This window comes from Hibiscus syriacus, unplaced genomic scaffold (genome assembly GCF_006381635.1).
Source record: "Hibiscus syriacus cultivar Baekdansim isolate YM2019G1 unplaced genomic scaffold, ASM638163v2 tig00111769_pilon, whole genome shotgun sequence".
Lineage (NCBI taxonomy): Eukaryota > Viridiplantae > Streptophyta > Magnoliopsida > Malvales > Malvaceae > Hibiscus > Hibiscus syriacus.
Window position 1 is genome coordinate 1,499,994 of NW_024063172.1, and position 19,986 is coordinate 1,519,979.

The 19,986-nt window shown below is 32.7% G+C and overlaps 4 protein-coding genes across 4 annotated transcripts; 1 reads left to right on the forward strand and 3 right to left on the reverse strand.

Annotated features, from left to right (window-relative positions):
• Positions 1–4,417: 4,417 nt before the first annotated feature.
• On the reverse strand, positions 4,418–5,558 carry LOC120169680 (cyclin-dependent kinase inhibitor 7-like). Its single transcript, XM_039177793.1, has 4 exons — positions 5,292–5,558; positions 5,134–5,183; positions 4,816–4,971; positions 4,418–4,701 (listed from the first exon to the last, which is right to left on the reverse strand). The coding sequence occupies exons 1-4, from the start codon at positions 5,406–5,408 to the stop codon at positions 4,632–4,634; spliced, it is 393 nt and encodes a 130-aa protein (XP_039033724.1). The 5' UTR covers positions 5,409–5,558; the 3' UTR covers positions 4,418–4,631.
• Positions 5,559–12,038: 6,480 nt separating this feature from the next.
• Positions 12,039–13,728, forward strand: LOC120169500 (patatin-like protein 2). Its single transcript, XM_039177628.1, has 5 exons — positions 12,039–12,175; positions 12,265–12,446; positions 12,529–12,718; positions 12,798–12,959; positions 13,058–13,728. Exons 1-5 carry the CDS (start codon positions 12,071–12,073, stop codon positions 13,571–13,573), a joined length of 1,155 nt encoding a protein of 384 aa, XP_039033559.1. The 5' UTR covers positions 12,039–12,070; the 3' UTR covers positions 13,574–13,728.
• Positions 13,729–14,902: 1,174 nt separating this feature from the next.
• Positions 14,903–15,802, reverse strand: LOC120169492 (peptidyl-prolyl cis-trans isomerase CYP40-like). Its single transcript, XM_039177621.1, has 3 exons — positions 15,300–15,802; positions 15,097–15,184; positions 14,903–14,993 (listed from the first exon to the last, which is right to left on the reverse strand). The coding sequence occupies exons 1-3, from the start codon at positions 15,651–15,653 to the stop codon at positions 14,929–14,931; spliced, it is 507 nt and encodes a 168-aa protein (XP_039033552.1). The 5' UTR covers positions 15,654–15,802; the 3' UTR covers positions 14,903–14,928.
• LOC120169816 (peptidyl-prolyl cis-trans isomerase CYP40-like) lies at positions 15,654–16,371 on the reverse strand. Its single transcript, XM_039177918.1, has 3 exons — positions 16,316–16,371; positions 15,982–16,174; positions 15,654–15,845 (listed from the first exon to the last, which is right to left on the reverse strand). The coding sequence occupies exons 1-3, from the start codon at positions 16,369–16,371 to the stop codon at positions 15,654–15,656; spliced, it is 441 nt and encodes a 146-aa protein (XP_039033849.1).
• Positions 16,372–19,986: the final 3,615 nt, after the last annotated feature.

Sequence of the window (19,986 nt, forward strand, 5' to 3'; positions counted from 1 at the left end):
TGTACCGACTAACCACTCCCACTGCTTGTGCAATGTCTGGTCTTGTGCATATCATAGCGAACATTAAATTTCCCACTGCTGATGCATACGGTACTCGAGATATCTCTATCCTCTCTTCTTCACTGCTAGGACTCATACTGGAGGATAATTTGAAGTTAATAGGAAGAGGGGTAGAAATTGGCTTACAATCTTGCATGCTAATCGTGACAAGATTTTCTTCAAGTAATTCTTTTGTGAAAGCCAAATCTTCCTATTACTTCTGTCTCGGTGAATTTGCATCCCTAGAATCTTGTTTGTTGATCCCATGTCCTTCATTTCAAATTCCCTAGCCAGTTGTGCCTTCAATTCTTTAATATGATCTTTGTTGGGCCCTGCAACCAACATGTCATCCACATTCAACAGCAATATAACAAAATCGTTATCACCAGACCTCTTGAAATAAGCACAAGGGTCTGCATTAAGTCTGTTGTATCCAAGGCACATAATGAAGGAATCAAATCTCTTATACCAACACCTCGGCGCCTGCTTTAGACCGTACAGAGATTTGTTCAACCTGCAAACCAAGTTCTTCTTTTCGTCTTCTTCAAAACCTTCAGGCTGGAGCATATAAATCTCTTCTTCAAGATTTCCATGAAGAAAAGTTGTTTTAACATCTAGCTGTTCCAAATGTAAATTCAATGTAGCACACATTGCCAAGACTACTCGAATTGTTGTTAGTCGAACCACAGGAGAAATTTTTTTATTGAAATCAATACATTCTTTCTGAGCATATCCTTTGACCACTAGTCTTGCACGATACCTCTCCACTTGATCGTCACCATTTCGCTTGATTTTGAAAACCCATTTGTTACCAACTGGCTTCCTTCCTTGTGGTAGTGGCACAAGGTTCCATGTATTATTTTTATGAAGGGCTTCGATTTCTTCTTGCATCGCCATCATCCACAGTGAAGCATATGAACTGTTTATTGCCTCCTGGTATGTTGATGGCTCACCATTCTCTGTTAAAAGGCAGTATGCAATATTACCTTCTATAACATAATCTGAGTACCAATTGGGACGTCTTCTCACACGATCTGATTGACGAGTTGTTGGAGCTTCATAACTCTCTGGTTCTTGTTCATCATGTGCTGGTTCTGCTTCAGAAGAATCTCCTTCTTCAAACTCTTTTTCCACATGTATCTGAGTAGTCTCTGACTTTTCAGCGCTATCATCGTATTCTTTTATTTATAGCTTATCTTCTACAAAGATAACATCCTTGCTAATGATCACTTTGCGGGCAGTGGGATCCCACAAGCGATACCCCTTTACTCCATCAGCATACCCCAAGAATTTGCATTTCCTGGATTTTGTAACCAGCTTTGAAATTTCTTGGGCGTTGTACATCACGTACACAATACTTCCAAATACATGTAGGTTTAAATAATCAACTGGTTTACCAGTCCACATCTCCATTGGTGTCTTCAGCTCTATTGCAGTTGATGGAGCTCGATTCACCAAATAACAGGCGGTATTGACTGTTTCTGCCCAGAATGATTTTTCTAGGCCTACGTCCCTCAACATTGCTCTTGTTCTTTCTAATAAGGTTCTGTTCATCCGCTCTGCCACTCTATTTTGTTGAGGAGTGTTCGCCACTGTGAACTGTCTTTTGATGCCTTCTTTCTTGCAAAAGTCATCAAATTCTTCGCTTGTGTATTCTCCTCCATTATCTGTTCTGAAACACTTGATCTTATTTCCAGAATCAAGTTCCACCCGCACTTTGAAGTTTTTGAAAGTTGAAAACACGTCTGACTTCTTCTTAATAGGGTGCACCCAACATCTCCTGGAGTAGTCATCAATAAATGAGACAAAGTATTTTGCTCCACCTATGGACGTTACTGGTGCTTGCCATACGTCAGAGTGAACCAATTCTAGAACACTTTTGCCTCTAGAATTTGATGTGTTGAATTTCAACCGGTGCTGCTTACTTGTTATGCAATGCTCACACAAAGGAAGTGATACCTTTGTTAAGCCTGGAAGTAGCTTTTGCTCCACAAGGACTTTCATTCCTTGTTCTGACATGTGTCCAAGTTTCTGATGCCATAGCATTGCCGAATCTGAACTACATGAGGCAACAAAGGCTTCTGCTTCTACCAAAGTCTCTCCCTTCAACATGTACAAGTTTGCATCTATTTTTTCACCTTTCAGCACCACAAGCGCTCCACGGAACACCTTCATGATTCTTTTCCATGTTTCAATCTTGCTTGCATTATTATCCAACAATCCGTAGGATAATAAATTTTTCTTCAAGCCTTTCACGTGCCGCACATCTCGAACAATTTTAATTGTTCCATCATACATCTTCAATTTGATGGTTCCCACACCAACGATCTCTAAGGCATGATCATTGCAACTATACACAGATCCTCTTGAGACAGGTTCATAATGATGGAACCATTCTCTTCTTGAGGTCATGTGATATGTCGCTCCCGAATCAATGAGCCATATATCTGCAAATCTTTTTCTGCCTTCCACGGTGGTTGACGCTTCACAGCATAGAGTATCTCCATCATCTGAAGTGTTTGTGGTATTGCCTTGTGGATTGGAGTTTTTATTTAGACTCCAACAATCCTTCTTCAAGTGACCCTTCTTTCCACAGTGGTAGCACTTTAAATTCTTCTTGCTCCTCGACTTCGATCTACCATGTTTATGATTACTGCTTTGGCCACGTTCTGTTGATCTCCCTCTCATCGTTGTCAACGCTTCTGCTTGTTGCAGATTTACTTGTCTGTCTTCCTTGTTCTTGCATCGATTTTCTTCTTGTAGAACAACAGCTGCAACGTCATCGAAGACTAGACTGGTGACATTATTGTTTGTCAAGTTGATGATGAGTTGATCGTATGAATCCGGTAGACTTTGAAGTAGAAGTTCAACACGTTCTTGTTCTCCTATTTTACAGCTTAAGGATGTAAGTTGAGAAAATAAGGTGTTCAGTGTATTTAAGTGCTCCGTCACTGAAGTAGATTATGGCATACGGAGAGTGTACAATTTCCTCTTAAGAAAATTTTTATTGTGCAGCGATGTGGCCTCGTATAATTTGATGAGATGATCCCATATCTCCTTAGTTGTCTTCTTCTCCTCGATGCTTGACAATACTTCATCTGCTAATGCTAGATGAAAGTTTGTCATAGCATTCCCGTCCATCTCGTTCCATTTGATGTCATATGCGAAATCCACTGGCCTTTCATTGATAGCCGCTAGACACCCGTCTTTCCTTAGGATGGCCTTCATCTTCAATTTTCGCAATGAGAAATTTCTCCCATTAAACTTTTCAATATCAAATTTCGTTACCATTGCTTCGTTTACGGATAGCTCCCACTATTTCACTATCGTGAATAGTTATCTGGAACCTTCAAAGAATGGGTAATAACTTCTTACTTTCTTATGTTGGAGGATCCACCTTTTGGTGGCAACCACAAAGACAATAAGCAGATATTACACACTCTAATCTAGCTCTGATACCAATTGTTGCGGAAGACGGCTATCGGATAGAGCAAAATCGCAACTGATAATTTGAGAAAATAAAAATGAAGATAAAAGAGACACAAAATTTACGTGGAAAACCCCTAAAAATTTAGGGTAAAAACCACGGGCAACGGTAGAAGAATTTCACTATGAGAAAATAGGAATTACAACCTCTCTCAATCTACCATGGAGAAAACAATGATAATTCTCTCTAGATAAAAAAGAGAAAACAACTCTCAAGAAACTCTCTAAAATCTCTCTAGTATTGGAAGAAAGCTATAATGCTTTGGGATGGTTTTGAAGCTAAATGAGCTAGGGTATTTATAGTTGAAGCTTTAAGGACTAATTTGTAAATACCCTAAAGTTTAGTGACTAAAGTTTATAATTTACCTATTTAATTTTCAAACATTATTGCACCTAATTTTGACATTGTTGCACCTAATTTTGACATTGTAATATTAGGTGCCTAACTTGAACCAATTTTTCAAGCTTTGACATTTCAACAATATGAGATAAGTATAAGGTAATATCTGTTTAAATATATTTCTCAATCATTTTCTATTGAACCCTCGTAATCCCTGATATTTCTGGTGCTCGAACTCAAGGCCTTAAGGAATAATATTCATTCCTTCACCACTAAAGTAGTATTTGTTTAGATTTTTTTTCGATCTTTGATAATGGATACGTCCCGAAAGCGTAGTTATTCGAACCTGAATTCTTTAAAAATTATTTTTTTACCATTAACGTCCCTTAGTAGATTGTATCTTAAGTTACACGTTTAAAAAGAATTCAATAAAATGTATATTAGAAAGAGATAAATACTACTCAATTAGAAGCAACAAGTGTAGCAGAAAGAGAGAAGCTGCTACAGCATTTTCTTTATCAAAATACAATTATACCCTAAAAGGAAAAGAAAAATTATTACAACTGACTAATAAAGAGAAGCAGTGAGCATACCAGAGATGAGGAAGAAGCAGCAGACATTCTAGCAGTTGAAACTGACAAATTTTGGTGGCTCCGGATTTCCACAAACCCACCCATTATTATATTCCAACAGGATTTTTATATTAGCAATTTTAGATTTTTTTTTATAGATTTTTCTAACTGAGATGGCGTGAGTTGGATTTTCTTCATGGCTTTAATCGAATCCATTCGTAGCGCCCTTCCAATGGTTCATCCTTGAAAATGTCGTAGTTGTACCTAAAAGTAGTCAAGCCAAACAAATTCCCTCTTACTTAGTTTGAAATTACTGTTTGGTTCCCGAGAAAATGTAATACAAGGAAAGGGAGAAAAAAAAAACTAATGTGAACGTACTTTTCAGCAAAGTGATTCTGAAGTTTTTCCTCGGCAACAGAGAAGAATTCTTCCAGTACATATTCGGTTGGCATCTTCACCACCGTTGATCTCCGCTCTGATGGCGTCCACCTTGAATCCATGTCTTCTGCTTCTGCCGACGTCATCGTTTCTCTCCTGCCTCAGTTCACGATGGAGACGAAGAAAACAAGAATTTGAGAGGAGTATATAAAGAAAGAGAATTCAATTTTTAGAACGTAAGAAAGGGAATTTAAAATTTGATTTCAAGAGAGAAATATCAACATAAATAAATTTATTAGTAAGTTCAATTTCACCAACCTTTCTCTGCTGCTGAAATGCGTGGATGTTTCATCTTCAATGCTCTCATCCTAGGAAACAAAATTAAAAAATTCTTCAATTTAATAACATCAATTAAAGCTCGAGAAACTGAAATTCCGAGAATTTATCGTTTCTTTAACAAAAATTTCAAACTTCACCTCCAGATCTGGCAATTCAATATTTCTTTTCTCGCAAGAGCCGATATTGCTTGAAGAACATGACACCGGCACCGGCACCGTGTCTGGTATTCGGATTGCGACGTCAGCTACCTCCATAACTGCAATTCCTCCGACTGTAACGAGTTTGAATGGTTCTTTTTTTTCTTTCCTTTTCTGAGAGAATTATTTTTTTTCCTTTTTTGGGTTTTGAGCATTCGTTTTCTGGTTTTGTTAGTTTTACGATGATGACGAGAGAGAGGGAAACAATTGAACGGTGAGGATTTGTTTTCTGTTTTAAAGAGGTGATGAACTGATGGTGGTCCATATAACAGAATCTGTAACGGGAACATTTGACGGCGTAATATTTTATTCATTTTGTCAAATTCCCTTTATTTTGATTTAGTTATTATCCAATTATACTTTGTAAATATATTATTGCGACTTCATTAGTAAAAATCATTGTTAAATGATTTGGATTCATTACAGAATCAGGATAAGGATGTGTTGTCGGATAACTTTTTTTTAAATAAATATTATCTTATAATCACTTTAAACTAATAAAATTATTATATTTTATTAAATATTTTTACTTAATATTAAAAAATAGATCAATTTAAATATTATTATCTTATTTTTAAAAAATAATATGATATGATTAGAAAAGTAATATCTCCTCGAATTTTTTTAGTCTATCGACAACATACAAACATCTTATAGACTAGGGGTAGATGCACTAAACTTTTATAGGGGGTCAAGTGTATCCTCGTTATTTTGTAAAAATAGTTAAATTTAACTTAATGTATTAAGAGAAAAAGAAAAAAATAAATTTTTTTACATACCTATTATTTTTAAGAGAAAAATATTAAAATTTTGACCCTCATCTTTAAATTTTTAGATCCGTCACTACTATAGAGACAATCATTAAAATCTAAATCCTCTGGAAGAAGACTCATTTTTATCTCTAAATTACTCTACAAGTTAAATATTATTGTTTCACTTAAATGTGCATATTCATTTTCCCCCAAAAGAATGAATACGAAAATATGAATAAATGAAGAAATTTAAGTAAGGGCCGTAAAGGCCTAACAGTTCGGTAACGAAGAAATGAATGCTGACCCGTGGACAATGATAATGATATATCTTTTCACACTATGATGAATGATTCCATTTGAGATTTGAAAACATGCATGCATATATATCTCACGTGGGTCATGTATAAACTAAGCATACATATGGACCACCACCCAAGAAATGCTCTGCGTTTCTTGCTTCAAGTGTCGTGGGATTGTTAACCATACATCAACATCCATCCAAACTCTTTCACATATATTTCAACTAGTACCTATTGCTGAGTAAATGTCCCTTGATTGAAATACTTGCCCGTTTTATACTTGTGATGTCTTTTGGGTGTTAAGTAAAGGTTTTGCTAACTTTATGTTTGATTAAAATCAGCAATCGTAGGCAATATACAAATATGTATATTGTATTATGTTATTTTAAAATATGATATAAAATTAAATGATACATTATATATATGTTATAAATTTAGACAAAGTTAGGATTAAATATTAAAAAGATTAAGATTTATTAACTATTTAAATTTTTGAGTGTGAAATTGAACAGATAGCTCACCTTGTTTGCACTTTAAAAGGGTGTGGTCCAATTCGTGGGGCCGTGGGGGTACATCTCATATGCTTCATCGTCTTCTCCTTTTGCTCATTTAACCTAATGCACCTGCCGGCTTTTAAAGGGTAAGTAGAAAAAAATAATTCACCCACGTTGTTAAATTGGATCAATCCAATAGACAAGGCTATTATATACTTATACCCAAGTTATTCACCAAACAAGCCCAATACGGTCCATAATTTCAAATTTTGTATTTCTATGGAATACCATTAAACTTTAATATTTGAACCAATTTTACCACTAATTTTTTCATCAATTTAAAATATAATATCGAATTTTTTATTTTTAATCATTTTTTCCTACAAATAAGTTAATTCTTGTTCCCATATGTTTTTATTTTGATATGATACATGCCACAGCTAAGCAAGATCAGTTTAGTTCGGGTTTGTTTTTTATTTTGGATTTAATCACATTTACTTAAGTTTTGTTATTGATGCTTTAACAGAATGGTTGGATCCCTTAGAGGTGTTGGAAAAATTCGATAATTCTGGAACTTTTACCGGCATGGTTGTCAAGGGAAATGTGAATCTAATTGTTGGATTTGTGCATGTGTAGATGTAACGTGAATATCCGAACCGGTCAAAATCTTGTGAGTTTGCGGATATTTTAACCCAAATGTGAAATATTTTTCTTAAATAAAACGTATTTTCAAGATTTATTTTGGAATTAAAAGATAAACATTAAAAGGTTTCTTTAATCAAAACACTAATTTTAGAATTTGTTTGATTCTCGTTAATGCTTCATTAAGTTAAAAAATTTCAATTATTCACAATATAAAACCCATAAAATACCGTGTAAACCTGCTACGTTAAGCACCTATTTTAATTTTTCTTTTTGTGATAAACGAAAGCAAAAAAATAATAATTCATGATCTCCTGTAGTTATACTTGTAACAAAAGGAACCCAATTCTAAACAAAAAATAAATAAATAAAATGAATGGTTTTCTGAGCTGCGGTGGTGGGGCTGCTGTGCAATTCACTAATGCTTTCCCCGGATTCATCACCGTCCATTCAATCCAACGTAAACCAATGGTCGGGAGATTTCAGATGGAAAATAATAATAATGATGACGATGATGGTGATAATATGCGTAAATTATAGAAGGGATCACTTTGATTTTATTTCCTTCTCATTTGGGCCACTCAATTTTCAATTATCATGTTATCGATTAATTTTGAGATGTGAACTCACATTCTAATTAGTGGCGTGACACACTATAAAAATAATTTTTAATTCAAATCTTTAATTTTAGATAATATATCAATATTATACTTTAAAATATTTTAATTATAATTCTATAAAAACCCTAGTCGTGATCCTTAATTTTACCATTACCACCTTTCTTAATACATCCTACAGACACCAATACTAACAGTCCCCAGAAACAAGAACCCGTGCCTAAAACTCAAATCCCACAAAAATGAAGTAACTAACAAAAAACCCGTAACTCATCCGATATGCCGATAAAGCTTGGAGGATGAATGGACTAGATGAAGACCAATTTCCCACCTCGTGAGAGATGATCAACCCTTTTGTGCCGTCAAAAAAAATCTTGAGTATTTTAAAACTTGTCGAGAGATGGAATCGTCATTAATTATTTCGAGTTTGATGAGTTTGATGCGATTGAATACTTTCAAGTTTGATTTGTATTTAGCACTATAAATAAAAATAGATTCGAGAATCGATCACGCATGAAAAAGTTAAAGAATCCCATGATTCCGAAAATTAATCTTCTTATTAGTCATCATACACACAAATAACAACAATGACATGTAAAAATATAAAAAGAAATAAAAACGTGATTATCTTCAACGACGACAACAAAAAAAAGCATTAAAAAGTCATGAAAAAAATTAAGAAAATGATAAAACACTTAGAGCAAAATATGAGATGACCTAAGTATTAAATGTATAAACATTTCTGCACCGATTTGCACACAATCTTCTTTGGTGAACCTTCATTTAGTACACTTTAATCCTTCATGAATATTCTTAGGGTGTGCATGTTTCCCTAATACATCACGTTTACGAAGATATTATTTTTTGCGCATTAATTCATTAGTTATTTAATTCTTAATTTTATATCCGAGTCATCTTTTCATATTTAAAGTATTTTTAAACCTAAAAAATTGATTTTTTGACATAATTTTTTTAAAATTAAAATCAAACTTAATCACTCGTAAAGTTTGAATTTGGGCATAATAATTGAACTTGTTTTTATTACAGAAAGGGGAACTCAGATCCCCTAAAACCAATGTACGTGTGACTCATCATCCTAACGACAACGTAGATGACCTATCACTGTTGGCAGAAGATACTTACTCCACCTCTATATATTGAAATAAAATTTGAAAATAGTGCACAAGCGTCGCTTTGGCCGAGTGTTTCCCGCGAGAGTTCTAATCTCTCAGGCGACGACAAGCGTCGCTTTATTTTTTAATATTTATTAAATTAATGTCAACTTTCATATTAAATAATTAAATCTAACCTATATTTTTTAGTTTAAATACTATTTATATCTTCATTATCTTTTAAACTACCTCAAATATTTTTTTCCTTCTAATTTCATCCCAATAACTGCACACTTGTCAAAATTACAGACTTCTGCAGGAGTTTTCCCCCATTTATTTGGCCTACTTACTTTATATAATATAGGGCAAAGTACATAAATGGTCCCCTGACTATAGGGTATTGCTATATTAAGTCTCTCGATTCTTAAAAGTTATAAAATAGTATTCCAACTATAGAGTGTTACTTTGTTGAGTCTCTATTATTAAAAGTTACAAAATGATCACTTAACTATTAATTATGTTCCAAGCTTGTCATTTTTCGTTAAAAATTGACAGTATTCTAAGCTGAACGTTAACATGCTGATTGTGTATGATAAAATATGATCATAGAATATCTCAACTACTATCATATCTCAGTCATTATGTTAACGTCCAACTTAGACAACCGTCATTTTTAAATGGAAAAGGACAAGTTTGTAAGATAATGAATAGTCAGTTGATCATTTTGTAACTTTTAATAGTCGAGGGACATAACAAAATAACATTATATAGTCGGAGGCCATTTTATAATTTTTAATAGCTAAGAGATTTAATAAAACAATATCCTATAGTCGAGGGACCATTTGTGTTTGATGTTCTTGATTAAATATATATATCTCATTATTCAAAATTGCAAACTGAATGAACCTTTCTTTTTTCAGATATACACATTGGATTACAAGTGTTTGATAAATTGTTTATATATATATGTGTGTGTTTATTAAATTAAATAAATATGTATAAAAAATATATTAAATGAATGGATTTGGATTAAGATGTATTTTATTTATTAGACTTACATGTCGGTTTATCTATATATTTATTTTATTTAAAGTTGATTTTTTAATAATGTTCAAAATATTCTCTTTTACCATTTAATAAAATTTTTAAAATTGATACTTAATTTCCTATATAAGGTACATAATTTTTTGGTTACTTCATTTATTTATAATGTGATTATTAATATTTTATATCTAAAAAATATGAATTAAATTCATGAATATACTTGTTCAAATTTTGTTCATTTATTAACCTAGTGACATAAAATATGTGTGGAAATTTACGAAATGACGTGCAAATTCTAATATTTTATGGGTGTGGAATTTAATGATTTCATCCGTGTGAGTGTTTAGAAACAAAAGATCAAAGTTGTAAAAAATTAATCTTGTGGCTGTTTTTGGTTTGTAGTTTTTTCTTTTGATATTATCACATGTATTCTTTTCTTCTGATTAAGTTTAGAAATTTTTAATGAAGTATGTAAAAATATTTTTCTACATGATTCGATCCTATGAATTTATATCATTTTACCAAAAAAAAGTTATAAATAAAATACAGATTATGTTATAATAAATATTTAAAATATTGATATAAATTAATTATTAAAAAATTATATATTAATGATTAAGAAATTATAAAAAATTAGATTTTTTTTAAATATTTTATGAATTCTAAATAACTTGGTCGAAATTATTTTTAATAATAGAATCATTTTGGTAATAGATGGTACATCCCTTTCATGTATAATATTTTATAACCAATTTGACCTTACACTTATTAAACATTCGATCTACTTTTATAATTATTTTAATCTTTTTACATTTGTTTAAAATAAAAAATTATTAAATTATATTATCTTGCGTTAAATCTTAAATTATTTGTTAGTTAAAATAAGTTTTTAAACTATTATTTTGAAATTATTCTGAGTTTTATCGTTATTTTTAGTTTAATAAATAATAACAATTTGATATTTTAAGAAGGGTAAAAAAAATGCATAGTTTAACAATTTTTTAAGTCATGGCCAGCGCAAAAATCAACTTACATAAGTTGTTAAATGAATTGTTGTTATTCCTAGATGTTACGGGTTTGAGCACCAGCGGCTATAGCAAGATGATTAAGCGTTCATTATTAAATGGTCGAGAGTATTTAGAACATAAATTATTACGTAATCACCTTAGATTATTAAAATAATAAAACAAAAATAAGCTTTGGCCGGCAGAAAAAATAAGGCCATGCACGAACAATAAAAACAAGAAACCACAAGTGGGCTTAATTTTTAAAATGATTAAAAAATAAGAATGGCTGAAACATTTTAAGCATGGTTTGCATGTGGTGCCCTTTCGGCCAATTATGATTCGTTTTCTTGAAAAATACAAAAGCAAACCTCCAAAATATTTAAAAAAATAAAGCTATCAGCCAAAGCAATTATGGAAAGTTTTCAGATAAGGTTCGAGAACATTTTAAGCATGCTTTGCATATGGTGCCCTTTCGGCCAATTATGGTTCGTTTTCTTAAAAAATACAAACGCAAACCTCCAAAATAAGATAAATATGTAATCCAAAATATTTTAAAAAATTAAGCTATCGGCCAAAGCAACTATGGAAAGTTTTCAGATAAGGTTCAAGAACATTTTAAGCACGGTTTGCATGCTTGGTTTTTCAGTGTATGCACATGAAAGGAATTCATTACAAATAGGGTGTTTGATACTCGAATTCTTCTCATAATCAACTTAAACACACAGATTACGAATTCGGAATCAAAACCAAAAATGGCTGCCCAGAGGAAGATGTTAACGGTGCTGAGTATCGACGGAGGTGGCATTCGAGGCCTTATCCCTGGCACTATCCTTGCTTCCCTCGAAACCAAGCTTCAGGTAATCTTGAAATATGTTACGATGCGGCCGTAATTTAATACTATAGATCCCGGAAAACATTAGCTTACAAATGGTTTATGTTTTGGTAGGAATTGGATGGAGCGGATGCAATACTAGCAGATTATTTCGACGTCATTGCCGGAGCAAGCACAGGTGGTCTGATAGCCACCATGCTTGCTGCTCCAATCGATCAAGGCCGACCCTTAATTGCAGCAAAAGATATCAACGATTTCTATCTGAAGCATGGCCCCAAGATTTTCTCCAATGAGGGGTTATTTCTAATGCCTTCTATTAGTTACTTTCTTTGAGCAGAATATATTTTAACAGTCCTTTTTTTCTTTTTTATTCTTTAGTCGTCTTAAATTCGAGGATTCAGTGGAAAAATCTATAATACCCCTTGGACCAAAGTACGATGGAGATTACCTAAGAAAATTGACAAAGGACTTATTAAAAGACATGAGTCTCAAAGACACACTGACGAATCTGGTTATCCCAACTTTCGACGTCAAGTACATGCATGCAGTGGTCTTCACAACCAAGAATGTATAGATTCGGTTATCCAGTTTTCGCATTCCTTTTGAAAGGAGAATTGAAATGCATATAACGTATTCTTTTCTTACAGGCCAAGTCAGATGTTTCGAACAATGCTGGGTTAGCTGATGTCTGCAACAGCACCTCCGCTGCTCCGATATATTTTCCGGCATACTACTTCGAAACCAAGGATGCCAAAGGAAATACCGTAACGTATGATCTTATCGATGGCGGAGTTGCTGCTGCTAATCCTGTATGCACATCATTTCTTTCCTCTGTCTCATAATTGTATGTATATATTCATGTGTATGTATGAAGAATTTTTCTAATGTTTCGAATCATGATTTACAGACATTGATAGCTATGAACAGCATTTCCATGGAGACGTTCAAGCAAAAGAGTGAAACGATGGATGGTAGTAGGATGCTAGTGCTGTCACTTGGCACTGGTGCAGCCAAGTTCGAAGAGAAATATAATGCATCTATGGTGTCCCAATGGGGAGTGTTCGATTGGCTCTTTCACAATCTCAATAGCAGTCCATTGCTTGAATGTCTTGGCAGTGGAACCTCCGACATGGTCGACTTCACTATCGCTGCTCAATTCCAATCGGTCCAGTCCATCGAAAACTATCTCCGTATTCAGGAAAACGGGCTGACGGGTGATACGATATCGTCGGACAATGCATCATGTGAGAATATGAACAACCTTATAGACATTGGGAATAAGTTATTGAAGAAACGAGTCTCGAGAATCAATTGGGAAACCGGAATGTATGAAGAAGTTGAAGGGGAATCCACCAATGAAGAAGCCCTTGCCATCTTCGCTAAGAAGCTCTCCGATCAAAGAAAGCTCAGGCCTTCTTCTTAAATGGGCTTGATTTTAATGTAATGCTTTGCTCCGACAAGTGCCTTTCCGTTTGGGGTGTCAAATAAATGTAAGATCGATTTAGATCTTCACTTGTATGTGTGATTCAATAAGTTGGAGTTATTGCTCCGATAAGTGCCTTTCCTTTTGGGGTGTCAAATAAATTTAAGATCGATTTAGATCTTCACTTGTTTGTGTGATTCAATAAGCTGGAGTTATTCTGTTGTTCTTGGTCCTACAAATTATTTTGGGGGGGGGGGGGAATCTTAAGAGTGAATTACAAGGCTTGATTGTGTGTCAGATATGAGTATATGCCTCTTTCTATAGGTCTCTTCGATCAACAGTGTTAAGTAATTTCAAAAATTCAATCATAAAACAATACAGATTCCCTTCACATATTTAAACCTTCAATTTGAACAAAATCTGGCAAGTTTTTGCTGAAGCCGAAGCCTGCATGGTGGGGAAAAACCGATAAGACGTTGCAGTCGAAAAGCATGCTCACATCCATGGCAAAAGTTGAACAAAAATGAATACCTGATTTTCCCTCAAGCCAAACAAAATATGGACAGAAAAAAGAAACTATGCATAGGTTTTGCTAAAGATCTATTGAAACATTCTAGAGTATACCTGTTCTCCCGGTCTCTTCGATCGGCAATCTGCAGTAGTTTTACAAGTTAAAGGAAAGGCAGGGAGGAAAGCATTAAACATTTAACGTGTTTGATAAAGGAAACGGCGATGATTATTAACCTTCTTCCTTGCAGCTGCAAACTCTTTCTTTATTCCACCTGAAGGGTGGAAAATACGGTATAAGATGATCACAGAGTTATACTAAAAGTATGTAATTGAGCAAAGTTGATGAACTAACACCAAGAATGGTACTGAAAACTTATTAAGAAAAGAAAATCAGCCTGAAGACCATATGGAGTTTAGGCCATGAGGCCAATTACATTAACCAAATGTGAAAATCTAGCAAGCCTAACGACTTCCTTTCGATCCTTGTAGCAGTAATATGGAAGGAACGAGATTGCACTGACCATTATTAGGCTCTAAGTTCAATGCCTTTTTAAAGCTCTCAACTGCAGTATCTATATCCTTAAGTCTCATGTATGCCTGAAATAGGTGAAAAGCAAAAGCATGCAGTTTCAAGGAATGAATGAACTTGTCTTTGAATGTCAGGCATATAGTAAGCACCGACCTGGCCTTGCCGCAAGAAAGCTTTCACATTATCTCCACCGTCACGAATTGCAAAGTCGGCCTCCAACAATGCCCCTTTTAAGTCGCCAAGTTTCAAGTTGCAGGCCTGAAACAGACAACTTGGTTGAGCATGCAGTTTCTAGGACCTAACATTTTCAAGGAAGTCAAAATCTTACAGAACAATTCGTATATATCTGAGACTTGATCTTCCGCAGAGCCGAGCATTTCCCTATGCAATGATAAATTAGAGATGAAAAGAAAAAAAGCATGAGATTCATGTCATTAGTAGTAATAACATCTCGGTCATCAAAGAAAGGAACTAAATCATGCACCTCCATCAATGCCCTGCAGCTCCCAGCAAACATCCGAGTAACGCAAAGCCTTGCAATATTTTCGAAGAGCAATCTTATAATCTTGTTTCTATAAGAGGCAAAACAATATCAGAGTTCCAAACAAAAGATGTCCAGAAAGTATGCCACCATTACGCATTCATAATCAAAAACATGATGGAAAACCGTATAATCATATCGAATACCTTGAATTGCTCATTTCCGAAAGCTTTGATAGAGTCTACTGCCTCCATCCACCAAGAAAATTCATCTGGTTTTTTGTCAAGGTCAGCAGGCCAATCAGGATAAGGATCACCATCCTTAAAGAAGTTACATACGCCATCATCTGCCCCCTCAGGAATTTCTCCACAATCAACAATTACAACCTCTTGAGTGGGGCAATTAGTACCATCCTCGGTAGCAACATGGTCGATAGAACGAAGAACACCCACTCCTTTAATAATCTTCCCAAAAACAACAAGCTTTCCATTGAGACGAGACATTCGGTTAGTGGTGATAAAGAATTGAGATCCATTGGTGTTAGGCCCCGTTTTAGCCATTTATAACATCCCTTTCCGTTCATGTTTTAACTCGAAGTTCTCATCCTCGAATTTCAAGCCATAAATGGATTCTCCCCCAGTTCCATCACCAGCTGATATATCCCCACCTTGCATCATAGAACCCCTGATAACTCGGTGAAATCGAACACCCTGTAAAATCATTATGTATTCGTCATACCATTCGCATGGAATCTACACATATATTCAAACGCAATATTAAATCACAATATCACATAATACACAATGTGAAACAAAAACATTTAATCACTACAAAATAAAAAAGATGTGAACACTATTTTAACATTCCATGAAGAAGAAGAGGATGAACCTTATAATGCAGGGGAGCGGAAGTGTCGGGACCAATGCCATTCTCGCCAGTACACAAAACCCTGAAATTTTCAGCAGTTTTAGGGACAACATCCTTGTATAACTCCACTATTAGCCTTCCTTCTACTTCTCCTCCTATACTTATGTCCAAATAACACTTTGGGTTCACTATTTTTCCTCCTCTCTCTAAAACTCTGTGCTCCAACCAAAAACAAAAAGCCATAGGAAAGAAAAGGAAGTTTTTTTTTTTTTTTGTGCTAAGAACTGGAACCGTCAGATAAAGATTTTCTAATAAAACAAAAAATCAAAACTTTGGGTTGGAGGGGCTGCATTACATGAGAGTGACAATGACAATACCGCGGGTTTTGAGGTTATTCTTTAGGGTTGACATTCTTTTTCAACCTTTTGGATTTTTGCTTTGGGTCAAGGTAGAGAATGTGGAGATGTTGGGGGGCCATCCCAATAATTATATTAAAATTAGAAAAAGTATGAATAAATATTTTCTAATAAATAAAAAATAAGATTAATCTAATATTGATTTAAGTTGATAATATATCATAAATTTAATTAAATTATAAAATGAATTGAGAGATGACATAAACACGTATATAAGATAACTAAAATAAGATATTATATAAAAAGATAACATAAATGTTACTAGCTTAGTCCCAAAAAATATACTCTCTACTCGATTCAATTTGATCTAAAAATATATATCCTTTATTCAATACCGACTGACCTAAACTTTTAATGTATAAATCTGATCTTACCTAACTTGATCCGATAAAAAATAAGAATTTAATTAAAATATAATAAAGAGGGGAGTATCATAACAATTATTCATAAATTTATTTAAGGAAAATTCATTATTACTCTCAAGTCAAGTGATAGCTTTTTCATTATCCACTTGAATGTGACCCGACCTAACTCCTTTATAAAATTTGAATCGACCTGACTTGAACCCAACTTTTTTTTAAAGAAAATTTGACGTTGTTGAGTCATGTCGGGTAAGAATTTGTCGATTTTGAGTCTCTATTTTTCGGTGGTCTTTCACTAACTTGATCTCTTTTGTAGTTCGTTTACTGATACGGTCAAATATGTTTGTATCTATCATTTATTCGAGTTTATTATATGGTCATTGTGCAATCTAAGTGTCTAATTTTTGTGTTAATAATCATAAACAAATGTTCTTATTATATATTTAGTGTACAATTATGATTATAAACTTTCAATATAATCTAAGTTTTTTTAATAGAATTAGTAATTTATATTTGTTAGAAAAACTTTTATTATTCTCAATAATTAAAATTATTAATTAAATCGACGTTTGATAATTTGAATGATAAAATAAATGAGCTATGACATTGGGATATATCATTCCACCATGTTTATCAAGGAGTGAAATGGAAAATGCACTAAACAAGCCAATAGGGTATTAAATGACACATATTATTTAATTATTTTTATAATCAATTTATTTATTTAAATGATATATATTAATTAAGTTTTGATTAAATTATAATATGAATAGTTTTAAATCAGTTTAGTTTATGTCGGTTAAGAATTGAATTGGAGTTCCTGAATGTCTTTGGGAACTGAATTAACTGGATAGATTTTTCTCCTGTGAACAAGGTTGCTTATATGAATTAATTAAAATTTAAAATATTAATAATTTAAATATACATCTTAAAAGTAATCTATTATGGTCAATGTAAAATGCAGCAATATTGTATTCAAAGAAATAGAAATCTAATAAAATAAAGGATAAATTACATAAATGGTCATTAAAGTTCAAGTTTTTCTATTTTCTATTGATATTTCAAAAATAATAATTTAATCACTGACGTTATCAATTTATAATAAATCAAACACTCTTTGTTAACAATTATTATTAAAATAACGAAATGTTAATGTGACGTTAAATCAACTTGTATGAAACTGTTTGGCCACACGGGATAACAACTTTGACCAGTGTTTGATTATCCTATACAAAGAAGACGTCAATTTACATTAAAAAAAAACTTATATCACAAATAAGTACCTAAAATATATTCTATTTTTCATTTAAGTATTCAAAATATTTTCTGATCAAAATAAATATCTAAAGTTATTTTTTTAATCAAAATAGGTAAGTAAAATATTTTATGTCAAAATAGGTACCTAAACTATTCAAAAAAAAAATCATCTAAGTTCTAAAAAGGTTGACATCTTGCATTAATTATAGAATATTTTACGTACCTATTTTGACCAAAAAATACTTTAAGTACCTATTTTGACCAAAATGATAACTTTAGATACTTATTTTGATAAAAAAAAATACTATAAGCACTTAAATAAAAAAAGTGATATACTTTAAATACTTATTATATAAAAAAACCCTCAATCCTTAAGAAAAATTTAATTTACCCATTTCAAAATCAAATCCTATTTTACAAGTAACTCTTCATTTCACTTCAATTCTTGTTCCTCCTTGAATATTTTATTAATATATGGGATTTCAACATTTCACCTAATAGTGGTTGATTTTCCATCCAAATCAATGTTGTTCTACATGGTCAAACAATGTTATGTAAATCGAATTAACATGTCACATTAATATTTTATTATTTTAATAATTGATGTTAACGTTAAGCGATCGATTTATTAAAAATAGACAATATCAGTTATCATCAAAACATTAGTAGAAATAAATTTACTATCTTAATGATCATTTATGTAGTTTATCTTAAAATTAATTATGATATATTTTTAGTAAAAGAAAGAATAGGGTAACGGTCTGATGTAGCAGAGGGGGATGGAGTTTGAGTAGACAGTTGAGGCAATGTGTGTTGAGGTTTAGTCATTTCAATACAATGAATGCGTAAAGCAAAAGTCTTGAAGAAAAATAAATACGATAAAACAGTTGAAACAAATATGAAAACAGAGAGTCGGTGATGACGCCTGAGACTGAGTCACTCGGTGGTCATCGGCAGATGCTGCTGCCCCCCGAAATGCCAAAGCATTGAGTGATTCGCACGGTAACACCCATTGACCCATCGACAATGGAAAGCTCTTTTCTCGTCTTTCGTGACTCGTGCATGGGGATTGTTCTTAAACCAGAAATTTCATTACTTGAATCTATAAATAAGCGTGGACGGTATTAATGAGAGAATCGAGACACGATGCGGTTCATTCTTGTGGAATTACCACCGCACCCTTTTTGTAAGAGACAACTGTCAATTCCCAATGACGCTGTGATTGGAGAACGGTGATGTATATATTCTCATCTTATGTTTTGTTATTTATGTAATATGTAATGTTATTGTAAGGTATGTATGAGCATGTATATGCGGATACTAAAATATAATATTAATTATAATTTTTAAAAAATAATTAAATAATTAAAATTAAAGTGATAATTGAATAACTAAATATATAATTGATGAAAATAAAATTGAGTCTACGTAGAAAAGTCAAAGACAACTTATAGGTTGTTAATTATAACAATTTCCCATTATTAAATGCCGTCCATAGAATTCTACAGAATGAAACAACATTTCCAAAATTGTTTAAAAAAATGGTAATTGGCTTATCTTGAAATTTCCAATTAAATGCAATTATTTCATACTAGTAATTAATCTGAAGATCCTTTTTATTGGTATCACCGAAAGTATTTACAAGATTTTTTATTATTTAATGCATTACTTTTATGAAATGAAAAAAATAAAATTAATTCATAATACTTACTATTAAATTATGTCTTTAACTTTATAAAAAAATCCATTAATTTCTTTTAAATGATAATATTAGATCAGAATTGACATTCTAAATAAGAAACAATAAGCAGAAGGCAACTTTTAAATATAAATGATAAAAGATATCTACAGAAATCAAGTTTATTCAAACTGTGATATTTGATTGATATTAACAATTAATTAAAAAGGATAATTACATGAATCTAATGGCATCACATAAAATCATAGCTTAGTACAATCTTTTATTTAGAGGGAGACAGCACAGGAACAAA

Excerpts from the sequence above, each read along its gene's own strand:
- LOC120169680 (XM_039177793.1), bottom strand. The coding sequence starts at position 5,408 with ATGGAGGTAGCTGACGTCGCAATCCGAATACCAGACACGGTGCCGGTG. Across the intron at positions 4,972-5,133 it reads CATTTCAGCAGCAGAGAAAG|GAGAGAAACGATGACGTCGG; the intron begins GTTGGTGAAATT and ends GAACTGAGGCAG. Across the intron at positions 4,702-4,815 it reads CAGAATCACTTTGCTGAAAA|GTACAACTACGACATTTTCA; the intron begins GTACGTTCACAT and ends GACTACTTTTAG.
- LOC120169500 (XM_039177628.1), top strand. The coding sequence starts at position 12,071 with ATGGCTGCCCAGAGGAAGATGTTAACGGTGCTGAGTATCGACGGAGGT. Across the intron at positions 12,176-12,264 it reads CCCTCGAAACCAAGCTTCAG|GAATTGGATGGAGCGGATGC; the intron begins GTAATCTTGAAA and ends ATGTTTTGGTAG. Across the intron at positions 12,960-13,057 it reads GAGTTGCTGCTGCTAATCCT|ACATTGATAGCTATGAACAG; the intron begins GTATGCACATCA and ends CATGATTTACAG.
- LOC120169492 (XM_039177621.1), bottom strand. The coding sequence starts at position 15,653 with ATGGCTAAAACGGGGCCTAACACCAATGGATCTCAATTCTTTATCACC. Across the intron at positions 15,185-15,299 it reads TCGGAAATGAGCAATTCAAG|AAACAAGATTATAAGATTGC; the intron begins GTATTCGATATG and ends TGCCTCTTATAG. Across the intron at positions 14,994-15,096 it reads GCTGCAGGGCATTGATGGAG|GGAAATGCTCGGCTCTGCGG; the intron begins GTGCATGATTTA and ends ATCATTGCATAG.
- LOC120169816 (XM_039177918.1), bottom strand. The coding sequence starts at position 16,371 with ATGTCAACCCTAAAGAATAACCTCAAAACCCGCGGTATTGTCATTGTC. Across the intron at positions 16,175-16,315 it reads ATTGTCATTGTCACTCTCAT|AGTTTTAGAGAGAGGAGGAA; the intron begins GTAATGCAGCCC and ends GTTGGAGCACAG. Across the intron at positions 15,846-15,981 it reads CCGCTCCCCTGCATTATAAG|ATTCCATGCGAATGGTATGA; the intron begins GTTCATCCTCTT and ends ATATATGTGTAG.